Here is a 22,138-nt window from a genome sequence, read left to right on the forward strand (position 1 = left end):
TTAAGTAAGTTTTGCAATCTTTAAAATGGATTTAATCAGTGAGAAGAATCTTGCATGATTCTCTGCAGAATTACAGTCACAGAATAACAGAGGTTGCAAGGGACATTTTGAGGTCATCTAATCCAGCCTCCTCCTCGAAACAGGACTAGCTTCAAAGTTAGATCTGGGTGCTCAGGTTGCGCGTCCAGCTGAGCTTTTAATACCTCCAAGGACAGAAAGTCCACAGCTTCTTTAGGCAACCTTTACCAGTGCTTAACCCCCCCTTGTAATTTTTTTTCCATTTATCTATCTGGAATTCCTTTGCTGCAACACATGACCACTGCCTCTTTTCCTTTTGCTGTACATCTGGGGGGAAAGTCTGGCTCCATCCTCCTCTTTCAGCAGTGGGAGGCTGCACTCTGACCCAGTCATCTGTGGAAGGGATATTGCACTTCTGTAAACAGACTATTGCAATCTTTCTCTCAGGCCTTCAGGACTTTTAACATCTGCTTCCATTTCCAAATGACACCTGTTCACACTTATCTGTAAAACTGGAAAAAGTTTTCTCCAAAATGCTGATACACAAACCATTTGCTTTCTTTGCTATCATGGATAGACCAACTTCAAACCTCTTCGGAGGCTTTTGCTCCAACACTACATCCTAAGATCTTCCACATCTTTATTTCCACACATGTTGCTGCTTCCATCTCCCTATCTCTTCTTCATTTTGGTTGTGTGATTTCTCATGCTGTCACTACATTTCACCTTCTCATCCCTTCTGGCTCCATGTCTACTAAAGTGGTTCACCACGCTTTACATTATCTCCCTTAATCTTTTACCCAAGGCTTATTGCCCTGTTAGCTTAGCAAAAGCCACTAAGATTTTCATTACTGCTTTACCTCATCTCACTTAAGCATTCAGGCTGGCAACCTTTCAGTTTTTCTTTCCAAAGCCCATTAAACAGGCATCTAATGTGAAAAATCACAGCTGCTTTTTCACCATGCTGTTCCTACACTACACCAACAAAAATTTGCTTCAAACCACTTAAGGTTGCTCAAATGCCAATCTAACCCACACACATCCTTCCTGGCTAGCTCTTTTTAGCCACTTTATGTTAACCAGGCAACTGGATGGACTTGGTTCATTGAGCAAAACACAGCTCATGCACTAACTTCATCTAACTTGCACTCTGCTGCAAAAGCGTAGATGTCACCTTGGTGACACTGACATACATTTACTAGTCCTAATGTACTATTTAGGGATATGAGGAGTTACTTGAGGGCTTTTCTCTGAAGGAGAAGGCTGGAGAGGAAGAGGAATTCTGTTTTATTCCCAGGCCAGTAAAAAAGGGAAAAGCTGCTCTTAACCAGTGGTAGTTAGAAATTTTTCTTTGTTACAAAATGGGAATGTTTAGAGGGTTAAATGTTTATCACAGAATGGTAGGGGTTGGAAGGGACCTCAGAGTGCTTCTTGGAAACGTTACAGGTTTTTTATAAAAAACCAAACCCTTCTCTTTGCCTTTAGTAAGGAGTTCTACCAGGGACCCCTTCCCAGAGAATGAGATGGGACACAAAATAAGATGTGGCATGGGTGGCATTGCATTCGTGTCCTTCTCCTGATTAGGGAAAACCCATCCTAAAGTTCATGTTCCTTTTTCATGCGCCTATATGTTCTTCTGCAGTATATTTCTGTACGCAAAGCTGCGTAGCTTTAACAGGAGAGGCTGAGAGCAGTGGATTTCAGTAAAGGCAGTTTGTAGCCTACTGATAGGACAGGAACAGGCTATCTCCTGAGCCAGTGAGTGCCTGGCCCTGTCACTGGCTGTTACGGGAGAGGAAGTTGTGATTCTGTCTTTTGGGAGCAAGGGAGGGAGTGCAGGGAAGTAAAATATTTTAAAAATAAAGCTTAATAAATCGGTTTCCATCCAACCCAAACTCTTTTAAACTCTCCATCCCCCAAGGGAAAGGGAAGTTCCTCCATTTGTAGCTTTTTTTCTCAAGGTAGTCATAAAGACAGTGAGAAAATGAATTCTACCTCTGTAAAAAAACAGTAGCAAAGAAATGATGTATCCATTTTATTACTGCCATCATGCATTACACATTTGGCTTCTCCAGATAACAGCTATATTCATAATTCATACAGGCGGTATTTGAATATCCCATGAAGAAGGTATTTAAGGAGAAACTTCTCTGCTAGTCATAGCACAGCAGTGTTGAAAGCAGGGTGGGGTGTTGGTCAATGGAATGTCTCTGTTTTAGAAATGACACCTTATTATCAGGGCTGCTAGCTCCAAAATCAGGTTACGAACGCCCTGCAGGTATAATACCAGATAATAAAATAGTATACCTGGCCCTTTTATGTAACACAACCTAAGTACAGATAGAGGAAGAGAAGTAATGATTCATTATCTGTTCATCCAAAACCCAAGATTGCTGATTCATATGCTACATCCCAAAGCTTCACGAGTCTAAACGTATTCTTGACTATTTTCAAATCTCTATAAAAATCTGCTGTGCACAGGAGTGTGCCCGTGCTTTCTGTCATTGACCTTGTCCTAAATCAAAAGGTCTAGATCAGCCTTAGGCTCACTGGTAGGTAGTGCCTCTTCTAGTAATCCCTACTTCTAGCACCCCTTGTTATAAGCTTTACAGGTAATACAGCATTCGTTTTGTCCTCTGTGTTTTTAAATGGCACGTAGAAGTTTAAAAATGCATAATATAGTCTATAGCACAGCACAGTACAATTTTGTAAATTGCATTCCAGGCTTGTGCTTGTGCCCTGTTTTTTTTATGATAGCGATATACAAAAATGAAGGCAAATCAATCCCTCTTGCAGGTAAAGGTCGTCCTGTCCAAGCCAGGGATGGACTCGGACTTTTTTTTTAATCAGTTTGAAATTAGAAAAACCTTCTTTCTAGCATTGTTATCAAAATCAGGCATTAATCTATTTTGTTTAAACTGTATAAACCTATTAGAGTTGGATGCAATGTTGATTAAAAACAACTGTGCCTAATGAAACTGCAGATTTTCTGAAAAAACATGAGACCTACTCCAGTGTATGCACATCAAACCAATGTCAAGTGATGAATAACTTGTTACCATATAAATATAGAAGGTCCCTGCCATGATTCTTCAGCTGACATTTCTAATGATAGGTTCTCAGCTAAGTCAACAGAGCTATTCCTCTTGCTTTCATGGGTCTTTGAGGTCCTCTGTTCTTAGGATCATTTCCTTTCTTTATCCATATGAATTTGAAAGAGTAATTATACTCCTGAAGATCTTTCCCTGAACAATGTTACCACACTCAGTGTGTAACCCTTACAATGCAAGTAATAACAAGGGTGGAAACTCCCACTTGAAACTCCTACTACCAGTCTTTTCTTGATGGGGCAAGGAGATGCTTAGAAAGCCATTCAGTGGGATGTGCTCCGAGTTTTGAGACAGTTCTGCTTTCACGGTGCATCATCCCCACAGCCACAATAGTTTGCAGAAATTTAACAGAGCATGAGATTCCTTTGAATATGTGGGTTTCTGTACTTCAGTGCCAGTATAATTCAGTCAGCTTGAATGGTGATAAACCAACTCCAGTCTGTTGCAATGCTGAAAAGAAACACCATAAAAAACCTGTGATAGTTTCAAGAGATGTTGCCTAATATTTATTTCATCTGTCTGTATTGTTTATGGAAGAAGAAGTGGTTCAGCAAAAGCCAGCTGAGCAAATCTGCTGCCTTCCCTGCAGATTATTATTGGTATAAATTTCACAGCTGAATGATGATGTTTTCATGCCTTATCAAAAGAGTTATATGGTCAAAGACCTGAAACAAGGAACTGGAGCAAGACTTTCTAGCAGGAGGGAAAAGAGGCTTACAGATATACCGTGCTATATACACTCCAACAACCTACAGCCAAACTACTGTAGAATTCTTTGAGCCACTGTTATGTCATACAATATTTAACTGTTGAGTCAGCATACTTTTAGCAGGGTAAGACTACCGAAACATATTATGACTCCACTGCTGATACATAGCATCATATCTAAAACCAGTTTTCTTCCTTTTTAAGTCTTATGAGTAGATGAATTCAATTACCCAGTGAGACTTCACTCTTGCAGATAATTGACTACCCATCCATCTTAAATTGGTCTTTGGGAGCCCGGCTCAGAAGGCAGGTGATAGCATGGCTGATGCAAAGAGCGTATGTGTGGATTTAGAGTGGGTGTGAGAGATATGAGCACAGCATACTGAGCAAATGCTTAGTTAGTTGTTTGGGGGTTTTTTTCATCTGCAAAATGGGGCACTGATTTCCTGCCAGGGGATGCTTTTGAATAGGGGTGTCTGGAGCTATCTGTTAAATTGGGTCTAACTTGGAGTAGGAGGCAGAGAGCAGGAGGAAATGGTGATGGAAAAAATGGATACTAGGCTAGGAAATAAGTTGAGTTAGAGGCTCTGTATCTCAGAGGCTTTGTTCTGTCTTTGAGTAGTGTCCCAGAATGGGTACTGACACCGCACTGCTATGGTGCCCTGCACCTTCCTCAGAGGGGAACCAGAAATCACTGCCAGTTCACATTGGTCATTTTCTGCCATCACATATGTCATAACTTAAATGTAACACGTGCCAAGAAAGAGCTAAGCAATTATCTTTTTATTTAGATACATTGTCTGAATATGAAGGGAAATTTTAAGTCTTCATAAATTCTGTATTTTCAATGCAGGTAAGTGTTTTGTAGGCATATTTTATTTTATCCAAACATCACTACTCTGGCAGAAATTCCCTCTTGGGTTTTATTTAAAATAAACTTTTCCATGTCCTTGAGCAGTGCTAAGCACAAGGACCCTAATTCAGAGGTGATGTTGGCCACTGCCCTTCCTTTGCTCTGTTCCGTTCACCTTGTGCCTCAAGAGATGCAACACAAATGTTAGGAAAAGGTGAGAGCTAAAATGGTGGTGACATCTTAAGAGGCACATTTTCCTGCCATCCCATTCTGCCTCCTACGGCTCTTTTTTTTTTTGTCCCTGCAGTTAGAGGAGCTGTGCCAGGCCTGAGCATGTCTAGCTGCTGTGTGTGCCAGCCTCAGGGCTGGGCTCACACATCCGCACAACAAACCCTCCTCAGTGGAACACTCATCACTGAAATGTGGCAAGGCAGGTTGCTGGAGGGAATATAACAGGGGACTCAACCCGCTCTTCTGGCCCTGAGGACGTGAGGGGAGGGGATCGGATCCATCCTTGCCTTCTCTCACCTGTAGCTAACAGAAGGCAGCCAAGAATTGATTCAGTGAGCCTTTCCAATTAATTTTGGGTCATGTCAAAGAAGTTTGCTGAAGCCACAGCAGGACTTCAGATGAACTACTTTGCCCTGAAAAACAACTGAGAACTGGCATGTTCTCCATTACTGCTGAGTGACAGCTTAAAAAGTTAGCAGCCTGTCAGCTCCAAAGCGGTGCCTCACTGTTAAGTGTGCTATTAGATTTACCATATGCTAATGTGTCAGATGCAAAAACAAGGTTTGCATGTCAGTGGGTCTGCTGCAAACAAGCTCCAGTACAGCAGCTCAAATGCGCAACCATGAACATATCTTCTAAAGGAAAGGGTCTAGATCAAATTCAGAAGCAATTTAAAAATAGGAGGGTGTTAGTTTCATATAGATAAATGTGGGAGAGTGATATAAGGTGGTAAAAGGCACATAGCAAAGGAAAGGAACATACAAATAAGTCCTTGCAGGTCATTGTGGCCTTGCTTTGAATTCCTTCTGAATTTAGCCTGGAATGTCAATGCCTGTGTCAAGTCGCTGTTTGAACACAGCACAACACAACCTGCCCAAGCTAAACCACAAACATAAAAACCAGTTCCCCTATTTCTGTCATATTCTTCCTTGTTAATCACTTGATGATTTACAGTGCTATCCTTCTGATAGCTGATGGAGAAATTGCTAGTTGGTAAACTGTTTAGAGATCCCTAGATTGAAAGGCAAGATGTAAAATGAACACCAGATACACAAGATACGAAGAAGTTACGGAAGGTCTTTCCCTCTTCTGTGATCAAGCCCAGGAAAAGATGTTGTTTGTCTTTTCACAAACATACTTTTTTCTATGAGAAAAGCAATGTAAACTTTCCTATCAAGCAGCCACAAAGCGCAGGTAATTGTCACACACTGGTGAAAATATTCCCTGTGCCTTGAAATTCAAAGGTTTTTTTTAATATACGCTGGGTTTTTTTGTTTGGGATTCTTAGTTAACATTTATGCTAATGAGCCCATTCATCAGTTTTAAGCATCCCAGTGTTCTGCAAAAGGTCAAGGTACAAAATAGCCTGCGTGCAGTATTACAAGGTAACTTGTTAGCCATATTTCTAAGGCAGTTTTTATCAAAACAAAAGCACCATTTTGGCCTGAAAAATCAAGGTCTTTCACTGATTTTAAATTTTTCGTTTGAAACTTTTTGATGTGGAATGCACATCATGTTTGTGTTGGTTCCTCTTCACTTGACTTCTTTTTTGCTGAACAGCGGGCAGAAGGCAGGGTTTCCAAATGGCACAGACCGTGTTCCAAGATATATCAGAGCACTTGGCATCTGTAGTTAAAAAAGCGGCAGAATTTGCCAGTACTCACAATAACCACATATCTAGCTGCTTTATGCAACTCCTCCCAGTATAGATACAGAGGTGCTATATCAAGCTTTTACACAATGTAAGTTTGGAAGCTGTCTGGGGAATATGAAGTCACCTAAGCCTTCACATGCATGCTGGGATCAGCTGGAGCAGAAGCAGGGGTTTAAAAGAGGACACTGGCACTTTGCCTAAGAAAAAATAGCTGCCAATAAATCCTCTGTCTAAAGTATTTGGAAAAAGCGTAACTGGGAAATGAAAAAAATCTGTAACTGGGCTATTTCAAAATACAAACATAGACAATCTTAGATTCCTTGTTTCTTTGTAAAGACGAAATATATTTCTGAAGTCGTTCAGTAACTAAAGGTCACATCTGGTTCCTTAGGCTTCTCTTTCCTAAAGGATGACTTTCAGTGTTGTCCCAAGCTGACTTCTGTCCATACCTACAGATCTCTAGCTTGCGTAACACTATGAGCTTGGCCTGTGTGGGAGCATAGCTTGGAGTTCATGCATTTCTGATGCTCAGACCAATAATAATAGCAAGGTTATGACTACTCCATTCTGCTGGTATAACTACTTGGGTAGTTCTAATACCACTTTGCAGCACGTCTGCTTTTACTTACCTCCTCTTTCATTCTTGAGTTTACTCTTTTACCATCTCTACGGGTGAATTACCTCCATAAAAAAAGACAAAATGGCTGAATACATGCTGCTTTGAGGAAGTCCACAGAGCAGTGCCGTACTCCCTGTCCATCTTCAGCCCATCTTGCTGCCTCACAAGCTGCTTGCAGGCTGCAGCCTTTGTGGCCTCAGGTGCTGGACTCTCGGCACTGTGAGGGACCAGCTCTCACCATCTCTTAGCCTGTGCTTCCAAGTTGGCATCTGACTGATAAGATCATTGCTTTAGAGAGTGGTCTCAGGGCAGCCATTAATGCATAATTGAGGTTTAGCCAGTATGGTTTCCTGGAGCTTTTGTCAGCAATGTAAGTAGCATGAATACTTATTTAATTTCTTACTGTACTGAAGCATAATGTCTCTGATTTCATATAAGAGCTAGTTCTTCTCTTCAGGGGTTTATTAAATATGCCTTTTAAGAACATTATGAGCTCAGCATCAAAGTACATTATAAATCTGTCCGAGGACTGAGGAATGTTAGCTAAGGGAATCTATAGTAAGATTTATTTCTTCCTCTATCCCTTCTGCCAGTGCAGAACTTCAGGCCTCCCCCAGCAGAACTGCCTGGTCCAGAAGCAAAGCCATTGGTTTCCTTTCCTATCCTAAAGGGACCAGCAGTTGCCTGGCTTATTTACCAACGCATTTAGGTATGTTTCTGAACTCCCTGTACGCGGGTATCCCTATGTAAGTCAACACGACTATTCAAAATACCGTAATACTCTGCTAGCCAGAGCTTGGCCATCTGAGAAAAAAAAATCACTGATTCAGCTTTTAGCCAAGGTGGGCAACACCTACAGGACTCTGTGAGATCTCTACTAAAAGCAAAGTAATTCTTCTCCAGATGCTGGTCTTGCTGTGCTGTTAGATGCAAGGGACAGTTTCTACCTCACACTCTATAAGGTGGATCCACCTTTCCAGAGCTGCCCTTTCTGTGTTGCCTGAGTAGATGCCAAATGAGAACAGAATTATTTTGTCTGGTTCCAAACTCATTTTGCTAAAAGCTAATTTGGCTAAACTGGAGGATTCCTAAGACCTTCTGATGTTTCCTTACTGGCATCAGTCTGTCTCACATAAAATGCTAGTAGCATGAGGGCAAGCATATATCAGTTGTTCTGATAAGAAAACTCTGCACTTTCATCACTCAGATCTTTGCTAAAGCAAGCAGACTTCTTTCAGATCCTCAATCTAGCTATAAAATGAGAAACATATAGACCTAATAAAATTATTAGATACTGTTGTAGTCTAAAGTGTCTGAATGCAGAAGAAAGTCCCTGAGCTGTTTCTGTGTACTCTCCTGTATATGCTGTCATTAATCATTTCTACAGTGCTTTGCATTGCTTTGAATACATGGCTGACACTAGGGACTTTGCTGGTTGCATCAAACTAACCCAAATTATAAACATTATTTGTTTGCCTACAATTAAAGGTCCCTAGTGACTAGCATGCACCCATATATTTTTTTCAAGTAATTTCACTTGTCTTGGAACAAATATAAACGAGGCCAACCTCTGTCCAGTGCTTATCTGTTGCATGGGGTTTTTTGTTTGCAAGCTAAGAGGACCACAAAAATGACTGGGTGTTATGTCCTCATCTACACTGCAAGGGCTATTCTGGTCCACACTGAAGAATTTCCCTACATGGACAATATCAAGAAAGACAGCAGTAGCTCTGCTGCATGAGCTGTCCAGACAACAAAGAAAGGATCATCAGTGAAATTATTTCTGAAGAAAACCAGTTGCTAACTTACTGGGGGAAAGCTATTTCACCGTTATGTGCCTATGGGGCATTTATTTTGTGTGCACGTACATTGTGTGCAGTGATAGCATTTCAGCTGTCTTTAAGATTTTAAGATCTTATCCAAGCCCACTGCCTCCACACCAATCTAATTTTCCATTCAGCTGTTCTGTTTACAGTTTTGAAATGGTTTGGTTTATGAGGTATCTGGAAAGTAAAAAAGGCTCCCACCGGGCACGTACTGGTGAAGTGAGGTAGGAGACTTCTTCAGCTAAATACTCTGAGATCCCATCTTGAAGACCAAAGGACCTGGCCAGATGAGGAAAAGAAGTGAAAAGCAAAGGGAGAAGGATGACCACTCGCTCTCCTGGAGACACTCCAGAATGATAGAACCTGAGATATATTTAGTTTTAGCCCCAAGTAACCTTGCTGTTGACATGACATCCTGGTAACTTCATCTTAACAGCAATAGCTAGTATTTATGTAACTCTGTAAAGTAAAAAGGGCCTATTTTAAAATTTTATAGAAATGTATTCAGCCACCTCTAAAATACAAAAAGGATAACTTTTAAATATATATCCTGGATAGCTAAAAACCCCACAACATTTAGGAATACCCTATACACTCGAAAATGTTGCCATCTAAAGAGGAATTTATCAGGTGTTAGGCACTGGCTGTACTGGCCAAGTATGCAGAGGGTACATGCTATGCAAAATAATCACAGTCCCAGGTGAAATACAAGCACTACTATTTACTATTTTTAGGCACCATGTAACCGTGATCTTGAGTGTGACCATAAGGCAACATTTCAACAATCGAGGGATGTTCCATCCAAGAAAAAAACAATAATTTTCTGGAATAAATGGAAAAATTATTTTGCATGGATCCATAAAGACATAAGTTACTGTTATAAGGCTTTCTATAACCTGTGCAGAAGGAACATCTCAGTTGCTTATAAAGAATTATAGAAAGAAGGAGAACACAGAAATAATCCTAGAATAAACTGTTGGAATAAGGTGCTCAAAATTTTCCCTCTCTTGCTATCAAATACAAAATCCAGAAAAAGATTTTCTGTGCACATAAATGAATGGTACATTGCCATTCATGTACATCACTCTACTGTGGCAGAAAGCAACAATACTTAATTTGCTAATATTTTCCCATCCTTTGAATATATAATACTGGCAATAAACAAAGCCTACCAATACACTAACTCTTCTTTCAATTAAAAAAATAAATTCTAAAATTGCTTTACGCATGGGTTTTTTGTGTGTGGCACTGATGTCCAAAACATTTTACTTTTAAAATGTTTTAACAGCTGTTTTTAGTAGGTGCTTGAAAGGGAAGTAATTCACTTGTCTACTTGATAATTCTGTGAGCCTACATGTAAAAGGTAACCCAAGTGAAAATATAAAGATTACAACAGTTAAATAGTTTGAACTTTGGTAATGTATCTGCACTTGTAGCTGGTACAGTCTCTTCCGACATACCATTAATAATCTGCCAATGCATGAATGGAAAATAAGCATTATTCTTTGCTTGCAGTTTCTATAGACATAATACAAAAAAGCCTGCTATAGATAAGGAGTTAGTCTGCTGTCATGTTTCAGTGCCCACCCCTGTGCTAAATACTCACTGAATCTTTGTAGTAATATGTTCCAGTGTAAAAATCCAACAAACCCTTTGTATAGCATCAGTGAAACTGTTGGAAGATGTTTTTCTTGCATACACTGAGCCAGGTAATACACAAGAAAAACAGATACTTATGTGGTAGAGTCTCAAAATGATGCCAAATTAATGACTTTCAATTCAGTTTTGCTTTTTTTTTTTGGCTCTTAAGACATTTCTACATTCAAACGTAGAAATATTTTAGAATTTTTTGACCACCCAGGGTTTTCTAGGTTTTGTTAGGCCCAATTCTACATTAAATTTAAGGCATAACAAGCTGTTGTGTTACTTTGACTCAGTCTGAGAGGGCTCATAAACAGATGTTCTCTTCAATTTACTCATGGAACAAAAAACTGAAAGAGATGATGTCCCTTAAGAGGGGATTAGTCCCTTAAACGCAGGGTGGCGGCCTACCCTGCATTCAGGTAGGAATGCAAATATGTTTACCTGGTAAATGTCCGAGTCTTTATCTGAGATTTATCTGTTACAGGCAAAAATATCTTTGGATGCAGACTTTAAACCTTGTTTGGAGGAAGAGAAGAAATGTTTTAATGGATCACAAATTTTTTTTTCTCTAAGAATATCCCTGGCAAAACACACTCTACCCTTCTTGAGACATTATTACTGGTTACAATAAGTGATAAGCTGTTGGAAAAATCATCCCAAAGGGGAAGTTTCTAGCTGTCATGTGTTGGTTTAGCTCCATGATAAGTTATGCTTAGCAGGACGTACACATAACTGTGTCTACTTCTCATAACTCTCCTGTTTTTTTAAAAAAATGACTATTTTAATTGTTTTTTACTGGCAATTTGTGGCCATTAGAGTTTGATTCCAATAACATTTTGAAGCTGCTTCCTATTTTCTGTTGCTTGGTTAAAAAAACTGCATAAATATATTCTTCATGGTAAGTCTTAGGATTGTAATGTTTTCATATCTGATTTTTGTGCCACTAATGGCATTCCTTATTTTCATCAGAATTCCTCTTCTGAATCAGTGCCATAGACTACTTTTCAGTAGGAGTCTTCCATTAGAAATGTTTACATTCTTTGGATTTGATCATTATTACTTCATGGTGAAGCTATAATTACTTCTTGAACCAAGTAACTGTGTTGCTTAGGCTGAAGTCAAGAATAGCCCCTTCTTTTTTTCCACCCCCAAGGTTGTGGAACTGGCTGTTCCAAGAGGTTGTCATTTGAATGGTTGAGAAATTGCCTCTCAAAGATTTGTCCTGAAATAACATTTTGCCAATCTACGTGCCAGTAGTTGGAGCAGTACACTACCCCTTTTTAAAAGACCATTGCATTTAGTTGCTTCTCTGCTTTCCTTCACACTGCATACTCTGTGTGATATTTATGTTACATACTATAGGCAACCAATTTAGGTATCCAAATTAAAAGTATAGGCTTCTTTACCGTCAATGGAAAGACATAAAGTGCTTCAGAGGGCAATTAAGAGTACATCAGTGAGAAACCTGCCTGCTTTGTTAATTACATGGAGGACCTGGACACTTCTGTTAAATGCCATGGGTAGATTGTGAAGATGCCTGAACCTCCCCAAAGCCTTTTTTTTTATTTTTTTTTTTTTCAATTGGGACAGGAAACTAATACTGAAATCTGTTAAAATAATGTCACTTGAACTGCAATTTAGATGTGTGGAGATTCTCTCACTAGTTATTGCTCCTCTGAAATTTTCTCCCTCTAAGATGATCTTTCCAAGAGAATTACTACTTCCCATCTCAGTCTGTTCTAGATAGATTTTAACCGAAGTAGCCCACTTATTTTCTCCTTTCAGTCAGCTTCAGAAAAGCTGAATATGTCATGCTTGGATAGACATTCTAGTTTTCCTTTAATTGTTCTTAGCTTTTACATATTATTGTACCTATTTGAGATACAAACGAGCCTGTTCTGCTAACGCCCCTAGTCATTGCTGATCTTTGGCCCTACTGCTCCTCTGCTACTTGTGGCTTTCTTCCTAATAACAAACAGCTTCCCAGGTCTCTGCCATGTTTCCATGCTGGCAGCCCATGTAATTCTGTTTTGCATGCATGGAGTCTCTGGTTTTAAAAAAGCTCTCTGTCCTCGCAGACGTGTTCCAAGCACTAGAGAAAAACAAACAAAAGCTCCCTTTAAACCCTTTAGGCATGTGCCTGACTAGTCATCTTTGACAGTGAAACTGGAATAATTTTAAAGAGATCACAAGCCTCCTGGACTAAGAGATTTTTTTTTTCTGTGTAATCTAGTTTCCGTGAACTCTCATACACTGATCTGTGCTTCTGGTGTCAGGCTCACAAGCTTCTCCCTACCACTAAAAAGAATCTTCTCTAAATGTATCATGTGAACTGTCATCTCCAGTGCTGGTCACCAGGCTGTTGAACAGTTCTCTTGGTCACTGTGTACATGAATACAATATTTTGATAACTAAATCGCCTACCATTACAGCCTGTCAACAGCTCACTGTGTATCCACATCTCCTAGAAGGACCACTTGGCTCTGTGTTTGCTCCCCTCTGCAATGGTCAGTCCCTCAGTGCTTCACTATTTCCAAGACTCCTTTCATCAATTTTTTTTTGAAGTCCCTTTATTATCCCAGAACAACATTTTATATTTATTCCACTTTACCCCCACCTGCTGGTAAAACAAAGCTGGCACATATAATATGGCACTAACTACAGATGAGTGACTAGCAGAGAAAGGGAACTGGCTCCTGCTTAAAATGAGTAGCCAAAGTACTTGGTAGATGTGACGAGAATTGGAAGGGAGAAGGTAAGTTCCTTTAAAGATCTGGTTGTACAAACATTCGCTGTTGTAAAACCTGTACTGCTTTGATTTTGCAGTGAGCTTGTATTTCTTAAATTGATCAGCCTCTTTTCATTTAGATAAAGTATATTGCACTGAGAAAGATTCTATTTATAATTTTTAAAATGTAGGAACTAAACAATAGGCCACTTCTATTTCTCTCCAAAATTACCTGTTTTCTTTATAGGCATGTTTTATTACTTTCTCATGTACAGCATTAACTATTGATGGTTGGTTGGAGGTTTTTTCCCAAGTCTCATCTGGAAATACTTCAAATGGAATACATTTCAAATCATTCTTCTTTTGGAATAAGCTAAATTTCTGAACACTTGAAATGTCCTATTAATTCTAGCATTTTACTTTGCTTCCAAGAGCAAGGCAAATCGCTCCAGGGACCAGTGAGAGATGAGAAACCTCACAAAATGAAGGGCTGATAGCTGAAAATCCTCAACCTGATGGACTGCCTTGCAGGTCGGCATGGACGATGTCTCTGCCCATAAGCAAGCTTTAATCTCCTGAGAAGAAAGGAAAAGGGTTTAAGGCAGCCTTAGTCTGTCCATACCTAACAGTCCTTTTTTCTTTTTTAAATTTTTTTTTATTTTTTTTATTTTTCCTTCCTTTTTCTTTTCTCTTCTTTCTTCTTTTCTGCCCTCTAGCGACCAACCGTGTTCCTAAGTAAACTGTCCAAGCACACTTCACAGAATCACAGAATCCCATGTTGGAAGGGACCTCAGGGATCATTTAGTCCAACCTTTCTGGGAAGAGCACAGCCTAGACAAGATGGCCCAGCACCCTGTCCAGACGACTCTTTAAGGTGTCCAACGTGTCCAAGTCAACCCCTTCCCTGGGGAGATTATTCCAGTGGTGACTGTCTTCCTTGTGAAAAATTTCCTCTTTGTACAGCGGGGACCAGAACTGTGCACAGGACTCCAGGTGTGGCCTGACAAGCACTGAGTAGAGCGGGATAATGACTTCTTTCTCTCTGCTGGCGATGCCCTTTTTGATGCAACCCAGCATCCTGTTGGCCTTCTTGGCCGCAGCAGCCACTGTTCGCTCATGTTGAGCTTCCCCCCACCAGGACCCCCAGGTCCCTTCCCACAGAGCTGCTCTCCAGCCAGGTGCATCCCAGTCTGTGCTGCGCTCCCGCATTATGTTTTCCCAGGTGCATGATCTTACACTTGTCCTTGTTGAACTTCATAAGGTTCTTGCTGGCCCACTCCTCCAGCCTATCCAGATCTCCCTGCAGAGCAGCTCTCCCTTCTGGAGTGTCTGCTTCCCCACTCAACTTGGTGTCATCTGCAAACTTCATCAGGCTGCACTTGATGCCGTTATCCAGATCACTTATGAAGATACTGAAAACATTGGGCCCAATATCGATCCCTGGGGGACCCCACTAGTGACAGGTTGCCACTTGGAAAAGGAGCTATTTACCACCACCCTTTGGGTGTGGCCTGTCAGCCAGTTCATATCACAAATTACACTGAAAAAAAAATAGCAGTGAAATTTTCCAAGCTGTTAATGGCTGAGCCTCTTGAGTGGTGCTAATAACAGGTGGGTTCTAAACCCCTCCTGCCTCTAGAAAAATCTCTACCACATACATTGGGTGGGATTTGGCATGTATTTCAGCTGTGGTTTTCTAACCATACTCTTTTCAGAAGACTGGAGGAAAGCACTGGATTTTACAGATTGTTTTCTCATAAAAGAAATAAATATATAAATAAAATAAAAAGTAGGTTTATTTTACATTATGTGAATCTCAAAAATCAGTGTGAAGGCTACAAATACACCAATCCTAAAATATGCTGAGACTCTGTGACTTACTAAACTCAAGTCTAATTGAATCCTGCTCTTACAGGATAATATTTTAAAAAATTATTTTCCACTCAGAGGGACCTGCCATAGTTTTACACCCAAGCTATCAGGAAGACATACTAGAAAAGGAAGCCAACCTATAGGTAATTTAGAATAATAGTATCTTTTTGATATAATGATGTGAAAACAATGGGGAGTTTATTTTATATAATTTTATTTTTATAATCTTGCTCTTTCTCTAACTCAGTTTTTTTTTCCACTAGCATTTGATATTAGCTTTTGCGAAGGAAAGAAACGTAGATGGAGTCTATAATGAACTAATGAAAAATTGTTCTAAACTTCTTTAATAGACCTGGGGCACAGGACGAGTTGGTATTTACACAGATATTTAGACTTCCACAGACTTTTAGATACACAGTCCCTCCTTCAGTTTTGAAATGGAAGCAGCCAAGTTAATGTATTCGCTGCCCCTGCTGTAGGCCCAAAGAGGGATTTATGAACTCAAAAGCCTGTACATTTTTTCCAGCTATGCTACTGGGGCTAATCAAACATTGAAAAGGCAGCACTGTAGATCTGGTTTTCAGTCTGTGGAGCCTGCCCGTAGAAAGGACAGTTTCCATCATGCAGACTTTGGAGATGCTGGGAAAGTCTGAGATGGCTGCAAGCCTCTGAGCCACATATGATGACAGTTTATGCCGGAACATTACAGCCACATGCAAAGCAGTGGATGAATTATGTATGTGTGACAAAGCTGACAGAGGCACTCTGGTCATAGCCTGACTTTTCCCTGCCTGCTGAGCACAGCTTGTCATTTAAGTGGTGGTGGGGAGGAAAGCCAGTGGGGTGACAGGAGATGCACATGGCCAGGGCATCACATTTATCACAGCGCAGGGTTTCTATCCCTGTGCTGGCTGCATTCTTCTGTCCCACTTCTACTGTGGCTGCTTGTGAATTAGTGAAGAGAACAGTGCCTGGCATTGGTCCCTGACCTGTTACTGTGGCATGGTTTTGGCCTGGGACAGGCAGTAGTCACCCCAAAAAAATTCCTGGGCACAGTTTAGGCGTTAGCATGGACCAGGGACAGACCATGCGGGTGTGATCGCCTCACTTCAGAGGCAAGGATGTTTAACAGAATGGAAGTGACTAAACCACGGAGATTGCCAGCTGCAGCTCTTCCTTGTTCTTGGGTCATTTAATTTACTGGTATAACAACAGCCTGCGAATTCAGTTGAGTTTGGAGGCACTTACCCTTCCTGCCTTTGGAACAGGAAGCTACTGACCCTGCTCAGCTGCCTTTCCCAAAGTAAGTGCTTTATTATGGCATGAGCGGAAAAAACGCATTTATAAATTATGAAATGAATCCTCTAGTTAGTCCCATCTGAGCTCAAGCTTCCCCCATCAAGCTTGTTAGGCTTACAAGGGCAAAAGAGATGCTCCTTGTTATTTTCCGACACCTTGAATTGGCAAAGTCGGCCAAGAGTATTTTCTAGTATCTGTTTACTGAGATTAAGAAAGAAAACAATGTCATTTATATTGCATAATGTTTATTTCATAGTTATTATGCAGTTCATTTCAAGCAAGATATTTTGCTATGTAAATAGCTATGTAAAGATTCTGATTACCTCATGAAGTTATTACCACCAAAATGCAGTCTTCCACATTTTACAGGGGGAAAAAAAATCCTTCGGTAGCTGTTGCATCCTAACCTACATGTCATTACTGTAAGCAGCAAAGGGACACTTCTGTTCTTCCAAGATGAATTACTAGCTCTGTATTTGAGTTTCTGTGCTACAGACCTAAAAAGGAGCAGGCAGCAGGTTAAACGTGAGCAGTTATCTTTTATCTCACTTCCTCCACAACTTCAAAAAAAGCGTACTGAGAAACTGTTTCGTGTTAACAAGAATCCAGTTTCAGGGGTTTCCGCAGCAGTAAAAGCCTTCGGGGGTGGGGGGAGAAGCAGCACTTTTGAGACCACGATTTTCGTGAGGCGGGAAGGGCCGGCAGCCCCCTACCTTCCAGCACACCACCCGCACCCGGCCCCAGCAGCGCCTCCTGGGGCGCAAGGGCCGAGCAGTGCCGCGGCACCCGCAACCCCCCTCAGCCCCAGACCCCGCCGGGGCCCGCAGCAGAACCCCCGAAGCCCGGCCGCCGCCACCCCCTCAGGCAGCGCCGCGCATGCCCAGCGCCCCGGCGGCGCGCCTGCGCCCCGCTCCGCCCGGATCCCTCCGCTGCCGCCATGCGGCGGGCCCAGCACCTCGCCCAGCGCCCCGCCCGCAGGCCTGCCGTTGCCGAGCGCCGCGGCCTGTGAGCGGGGCGGCGGGGGCTGCTCGGCCGCCTCCGGCGGGCCTGCTATGGCGGGGCGGCGGTGCGCGGGCGGCGCGGCCGCCTTGGCCGAAGCGCCGGGCTGCGGGGGGACGGCGGCGGCGGAGCCGGCTCGGGAGCTTTTCGAGGCCTGCAGGAACGGGGACGTGGAGAGGGTCAAGCGGCTGGTGCGGCCCGAGAACGTGAACAGCCGGGATACGGCGGGGAGGAAGTCCAGCCCGCTGCACTTCGCCGCAGGTACCGGCCCGAGGCCGCCGTAACCGCCTCTCCGGGGAGGGGGGAGCCGGGGAGGGGGCCCTCGGGGCGCCAGGCCCTGCACCGCCGCCAGCCCCGCGGCCTGGGCTGGGCCGCGCCGCGCCGCTCCCGCAGGCCCCGCGGCGGGGCTGTGGCTGGGCCCGGGCGGGGCGGGGGGTTCGGAGCGCTTCGCCGGGGCCCCCCGGGGCGTCGGGCCCCGTTCCGTGGCCGCTCTCGGGTGGCTGGTGAGCCGTCTGTCACCCAGGAGCGGCGGGGTTGCTGAGCGGTACGGGCGGCGCCTGCCTTCCTTCTTTCTTTTTTTCTTCCCCCGCCCCCCACCCCCAAAATAAAAAACAACCCTCAGCTGGCGTTGGGGCCATCTGGACCGTGGTTTAGGCCGCTGGTGTTGGGGCATGCGAGCTCTGACAGGTGACGTGTGCCCCAGGTACTGCTTCCATCGATTTCCTGCTCGCTTTTTTAGAACTTCACCGGTGAAGGGTGCCTGTCAGATAACACCATTTCTGAGGTTTTTTGCGTTCTTCTCTTTAGCAAAGAGGCTTTGTTAATTCGGGGCTTGGATATGCAAACGACTGACATCACAGGACAACTGCTTTCACTGGCAACAGGCCAGAGGATTGTATCCCACCTTTTCAGACAAAGACCTAGCTGTGGCTGTTGTTTTCACGTTATTTGTTTTGATTTTATCGCGGCATTAGGTGTAGGACCCCAAAGCTGGCAGGCTGCAGAAGACAGCCGCTCCTTTTCAGCTAAACAATATGGATAGTAATAAAGATGTTCGTTTCTTAACGGAATTGCTTTGGAAAGGTTTCTACTTAAGGTGTCCTTTCCTCGCATGCAGTAGACTTTGCAGGTCTAAGTTCTTGAAAGCCTCTTCAGGACAGCTGCATTTCACAGATTTAAGAAGCTTGATCAACAAGAGAGCCCAGGAGACAACTTAAAATATCCTGTCAGAGGAAAACAATGTTACAGCTATCCTTTTTATATGAAGCAGTCCTGTCTGTTTGCTAACAAACTCTGAGCTTCTAAATGAATTAGCATGTTCTACAGCGTTTTGGAGGAGTGAGGGATTTGGGATGTTTTTTTGTGCCTAAGGAGTTCCTCGTGCAATATAGCAACCTAGTTTATCTCTCTGGATAGATGTGATCTGTCTTGATTTTAAAAAACAGAACTCCTGATCTATAGAAAGCTTTTTCTTTAAAAAAAAAAAAAATTGCATAGCAATAAGTTCCTGTAGTTATTAGGCTTCTAGAGTTAAACAGGTTGGTGTGTAAATGGGAGAGGCCATCGCTGTGCTTATGTCTACTTCAGACTTGATACACAGAAATTAATTGCTCCTCTCACAAGACTGTAGGAGATACTGAAAGTTTCTGGTTCACATGTGACGTAAAATACTTGTATCATTTCTTGATTTAATACTCTTCCACTGCTTCAGGTAGAACTCTGCTGTTGTCAGCCTACCTGCAGTAGACTCAGTGTGAACAGTAGACATAAGTAACTCCTGGATTTTGGTGTTCTTGGTTTTTGTTTTGTTTTGCTTTTTCCCCATTATCCACAGTTGGAGTAATACTAGCTTCTTTTGTCCTCTGTCTCTAAAGGAATTACATTCCAGGAAGTAAAAGCAGAATTGTGTTGTATTCTTGCTTTGTTTAGCCTGGGTGACTAGGTGTTCTTAGAAAATATTTCGCAAAACTTCTCTGACTAGTTTAATTCAGTTTCAGGACAGAGGTGGAGCAGAAATATGAAGATAGGTTTTCTATTATCCTTTTAAAAATTTTTTTTTAGTGGTGTTTTGGGGTCTGAACCTGGATTCCATTTTTTAAAGTCTTTTCCCAGATCTTACCTAGCAATTCAAAGAAAAAAAACACCCCAATTCTTCTTTTTTTCAATGTGTCATTCTGTAAAGGTTGTTTTTAAAACATATTTTAAAAAAATACTGTAACCTGGGCATGTGTCATTATTAGAATCTTGGTGAAGGTTCATCTTTGGATTTGTAGTACGCAGTTGTGTGTGGTAGCAAATTGTACTGAAGCTTAAGACAAGCCCACCACCCTTCACAATATAATAGGCTCAGTCCTCTCTCCCAATAAGCTGCGTATACTGCCTCAAGTCAATCCTTTCCATTACAGTGTATGTCAAACTCAAAAGTATCACAAGGTTTAAGGCACTTGGCGGGAACCAAAACGCCCTTCCTGCAAACTAAAATTAATCAAAAAAGTGAACGCCTGGGGCAGGGGAGAAGAATCGGAGCTGAGTTGTTTCTGTAGCTTTTCATCCTGTCAGAATTCGGTGAATATCAGTTATGACACAACAGTTGACTGTAAAGAAATAAAAACTTTTTTTTAAACAATATATATAGTTACAAGTTTCTGTTGTGATTAATGTTCAGGATTTGTTGGCTAAAAGTTTGTAACTTTTAGGGGAACAAGTGCAGTGAGTTACTGAGCTGTCATAGTTGGTAGAAGAGTGTTAGCTGGAGGCCCTGAGTAGCCCTTCTGCTTTGCAATGGGAAATAGTGTTCATGACGACAATATGGTTATCTTGCACAGTTGCAAGCTGTGATATCATGTAGTTGGTCTTTTGATAGAAGCTCGAAAGCAAAAAGGAAAAAACAACAAAACCACCCCTTAAAAACTACAATTACATTTGGTTTTTTTAAGTGTTGAAATTGGTTTTGCAGCAGTGGCCTAATGGCAAAGGGGAACTGTTACAGTAGGTAGTGGCCTACTGTATCAGCAAAGGCTATCCCCTCTTTCCACTCTGAGTGAAAATAAGAGAGAGGAGGGAGAGATCATCGAACAGAGTTTGGCCACCTCCTCTCTACACATGCATCCTTTAGAAAATAATGAGAAAATACTTTTCTTTCCATATATGGTGCCCTCTTGTACAGATGCTTCCACAAGGAAGTAAGGAATCCCTGCCGTGCTCTCAGTGCTGAAGAGAAGTTACAAAAATGGGGTGTTGCAAATAAGCTTGTCTCAATATTAAAATAACTACAGGTAGTTGAGGAGTATTTAGGCTATTTTCTGAATGGATGCAGGCTTTGTGCAGAGAGAGGCTATGTGTTACTCATGAGCTGTCTGATTGAGCTGATGTACTAAATAGAGGGCATCCAGGTAAAATTCCTATGCCTGTAATGAGGTTTACTACAGGTGATTTTCAGTTGTGATATTGATTCCTGCTAAGATTGGCATTTACATTCAAAAATGGGGCTAAATATCAAAGCTTTGAGGGACAGGAATGCCTTCTGTACAAGAATGAGTGATGTTTACCTACCAAATGTGTAACTTGTGGACCGAGAATTTGATCAGAGGGTTTTCTAAAGTAACTAAAGCAGGTCTGGAAAACATTTTTTGGTACTGAAAGAAAATACCAAGCAGTTTGTCATCACAGAACAGCTTTGATGTATTTGCAGGACTCTGGTGCTTGTGAAAAGTCCCATCTGAGTAGATCCTTGATGAATTTATCAAATTTTGAGTATACATTCAAACTAGAAATAGAATTTTTTGGAATTTTGAAGACATAAGAAAAAATCAGGAGGACACATTTAAGGAAAAAATATATCTAGTTAGGAAAGCAAAATTTATTTAAGAATGAGAAATATGCTGCATATAATTTACTATATAGACAGTATGGCTGCATAGGTATATGTTGTATAGGTACTGGGGTTTTTTTTTTGGCAGCAGAAATATGCATGCATATGCAGTGAATGTGGCTTACTGTGCCTGTGCAGGTAAATTGTTTTTGCATGGACCATCAGATGGTACATCGGATCCAGTGCTCATCTCAAGCGTGCTGAGCACCTGTTCTCTGTTCGGACAGGCAAGGTGCCTTCTGTTAGTTAATGGGTAACTGTCACATTGAGACTCAAAAGTGAATTTGCTGTACAGTATGTGGTTCTCGAAGTCACGGTGCTAGCGAGCTAGGATTCGTATTATTAATAATGTATTTTGAAGAATTGAAGCACATCACCAGTATAGTCCGGTAGCTGTGGCTTGAAAATACCTTGGAATCCATTCTGGGATTAAAAAGTTTCACATAAAATTATGTTTGTAGTAATCAGAAATCTGTGGGGAATGTGGTTCCTTACCAAACTTTTGAAGGAAGAGGAGGAAAGATTGAATTTAACACAGGCTTTTCTGAATACCTTTCCTGGCCTCTTTATCTTTGGCATATACAGCTTGTATGCAAGATCTCCTCTCAGCAAGTAGGTTCCAGAAATTGCTTAATAATGGCAGTGTTTGCTTTTTGAGCTCTGAATAATGAAGGTGAAAGTGCTTCTTGCTCCAGGGTTTCAGTTG

General features: G+C 41.8%; 1 protein-coding gene and 1 long non-coding RNA gene across 3 annotated transcripts in view; both read left to right on the top strand.

Moving 5' to 3' along the window:
- The window catches only part of LOC135315475 (uncharacterized), a 63,574-nt gene extending 48,990 nt beyond the window's left edge, over positions 1 to 14,584 (top strand). The window contains exons 11-12 of one of the 2 annotated variants that reach the window (XR_010374961.1): positions 11,148 to 11,561; positions 14,108 to 14,584. This is a non-coding gene — a long non-coding RNA (uncharacterized LOC135315475). The remainder of the gene's footprint in view (positions 1 to 11,147; positions 11,562 to 14,107) is intronic. The other variant, XR_010374962.1, reaches the window with a different exon arrangement.
- A 2,876-nt stretch (positions 14,585 to 17,460) lies between these two features.
- The window catches only part of TNKS2 (tankyrase 2), a 32,711-nt gene continuing 28,033 nt past the window's right edge, over positions 17,461 to 22,138 (top strand). Inside the window, exon 1 of the mRNA XM_064463798.1 lies at positions 17,461 to 17,822. Coding sequence (XP_064319868.1) covers positions 17,615 to 17,822 — 208 coding nt within the window. The 5' untranslated portion in view covers positions 17,461 to 17,614. The remainder of the gene's footprint in view (positions 17,823 to 22,138) is intronic.

The sequence above is a fragment of the Phalacrocorax carbo genome, chromosome 12 (assembly GCF_963921805.1).
Source record: "Phalacrocorax carbo chromosome 12, bPhaCar2.1, whole genome shotgun sequence".
NCBI classification, from domain to species: domain Eukaryota; kingdom Metazoa; phylum Chordata; class Aves; order Suliformes; family Phalacrocoracidae; genus Phalacrocorax; species Phalacrocorax carbo.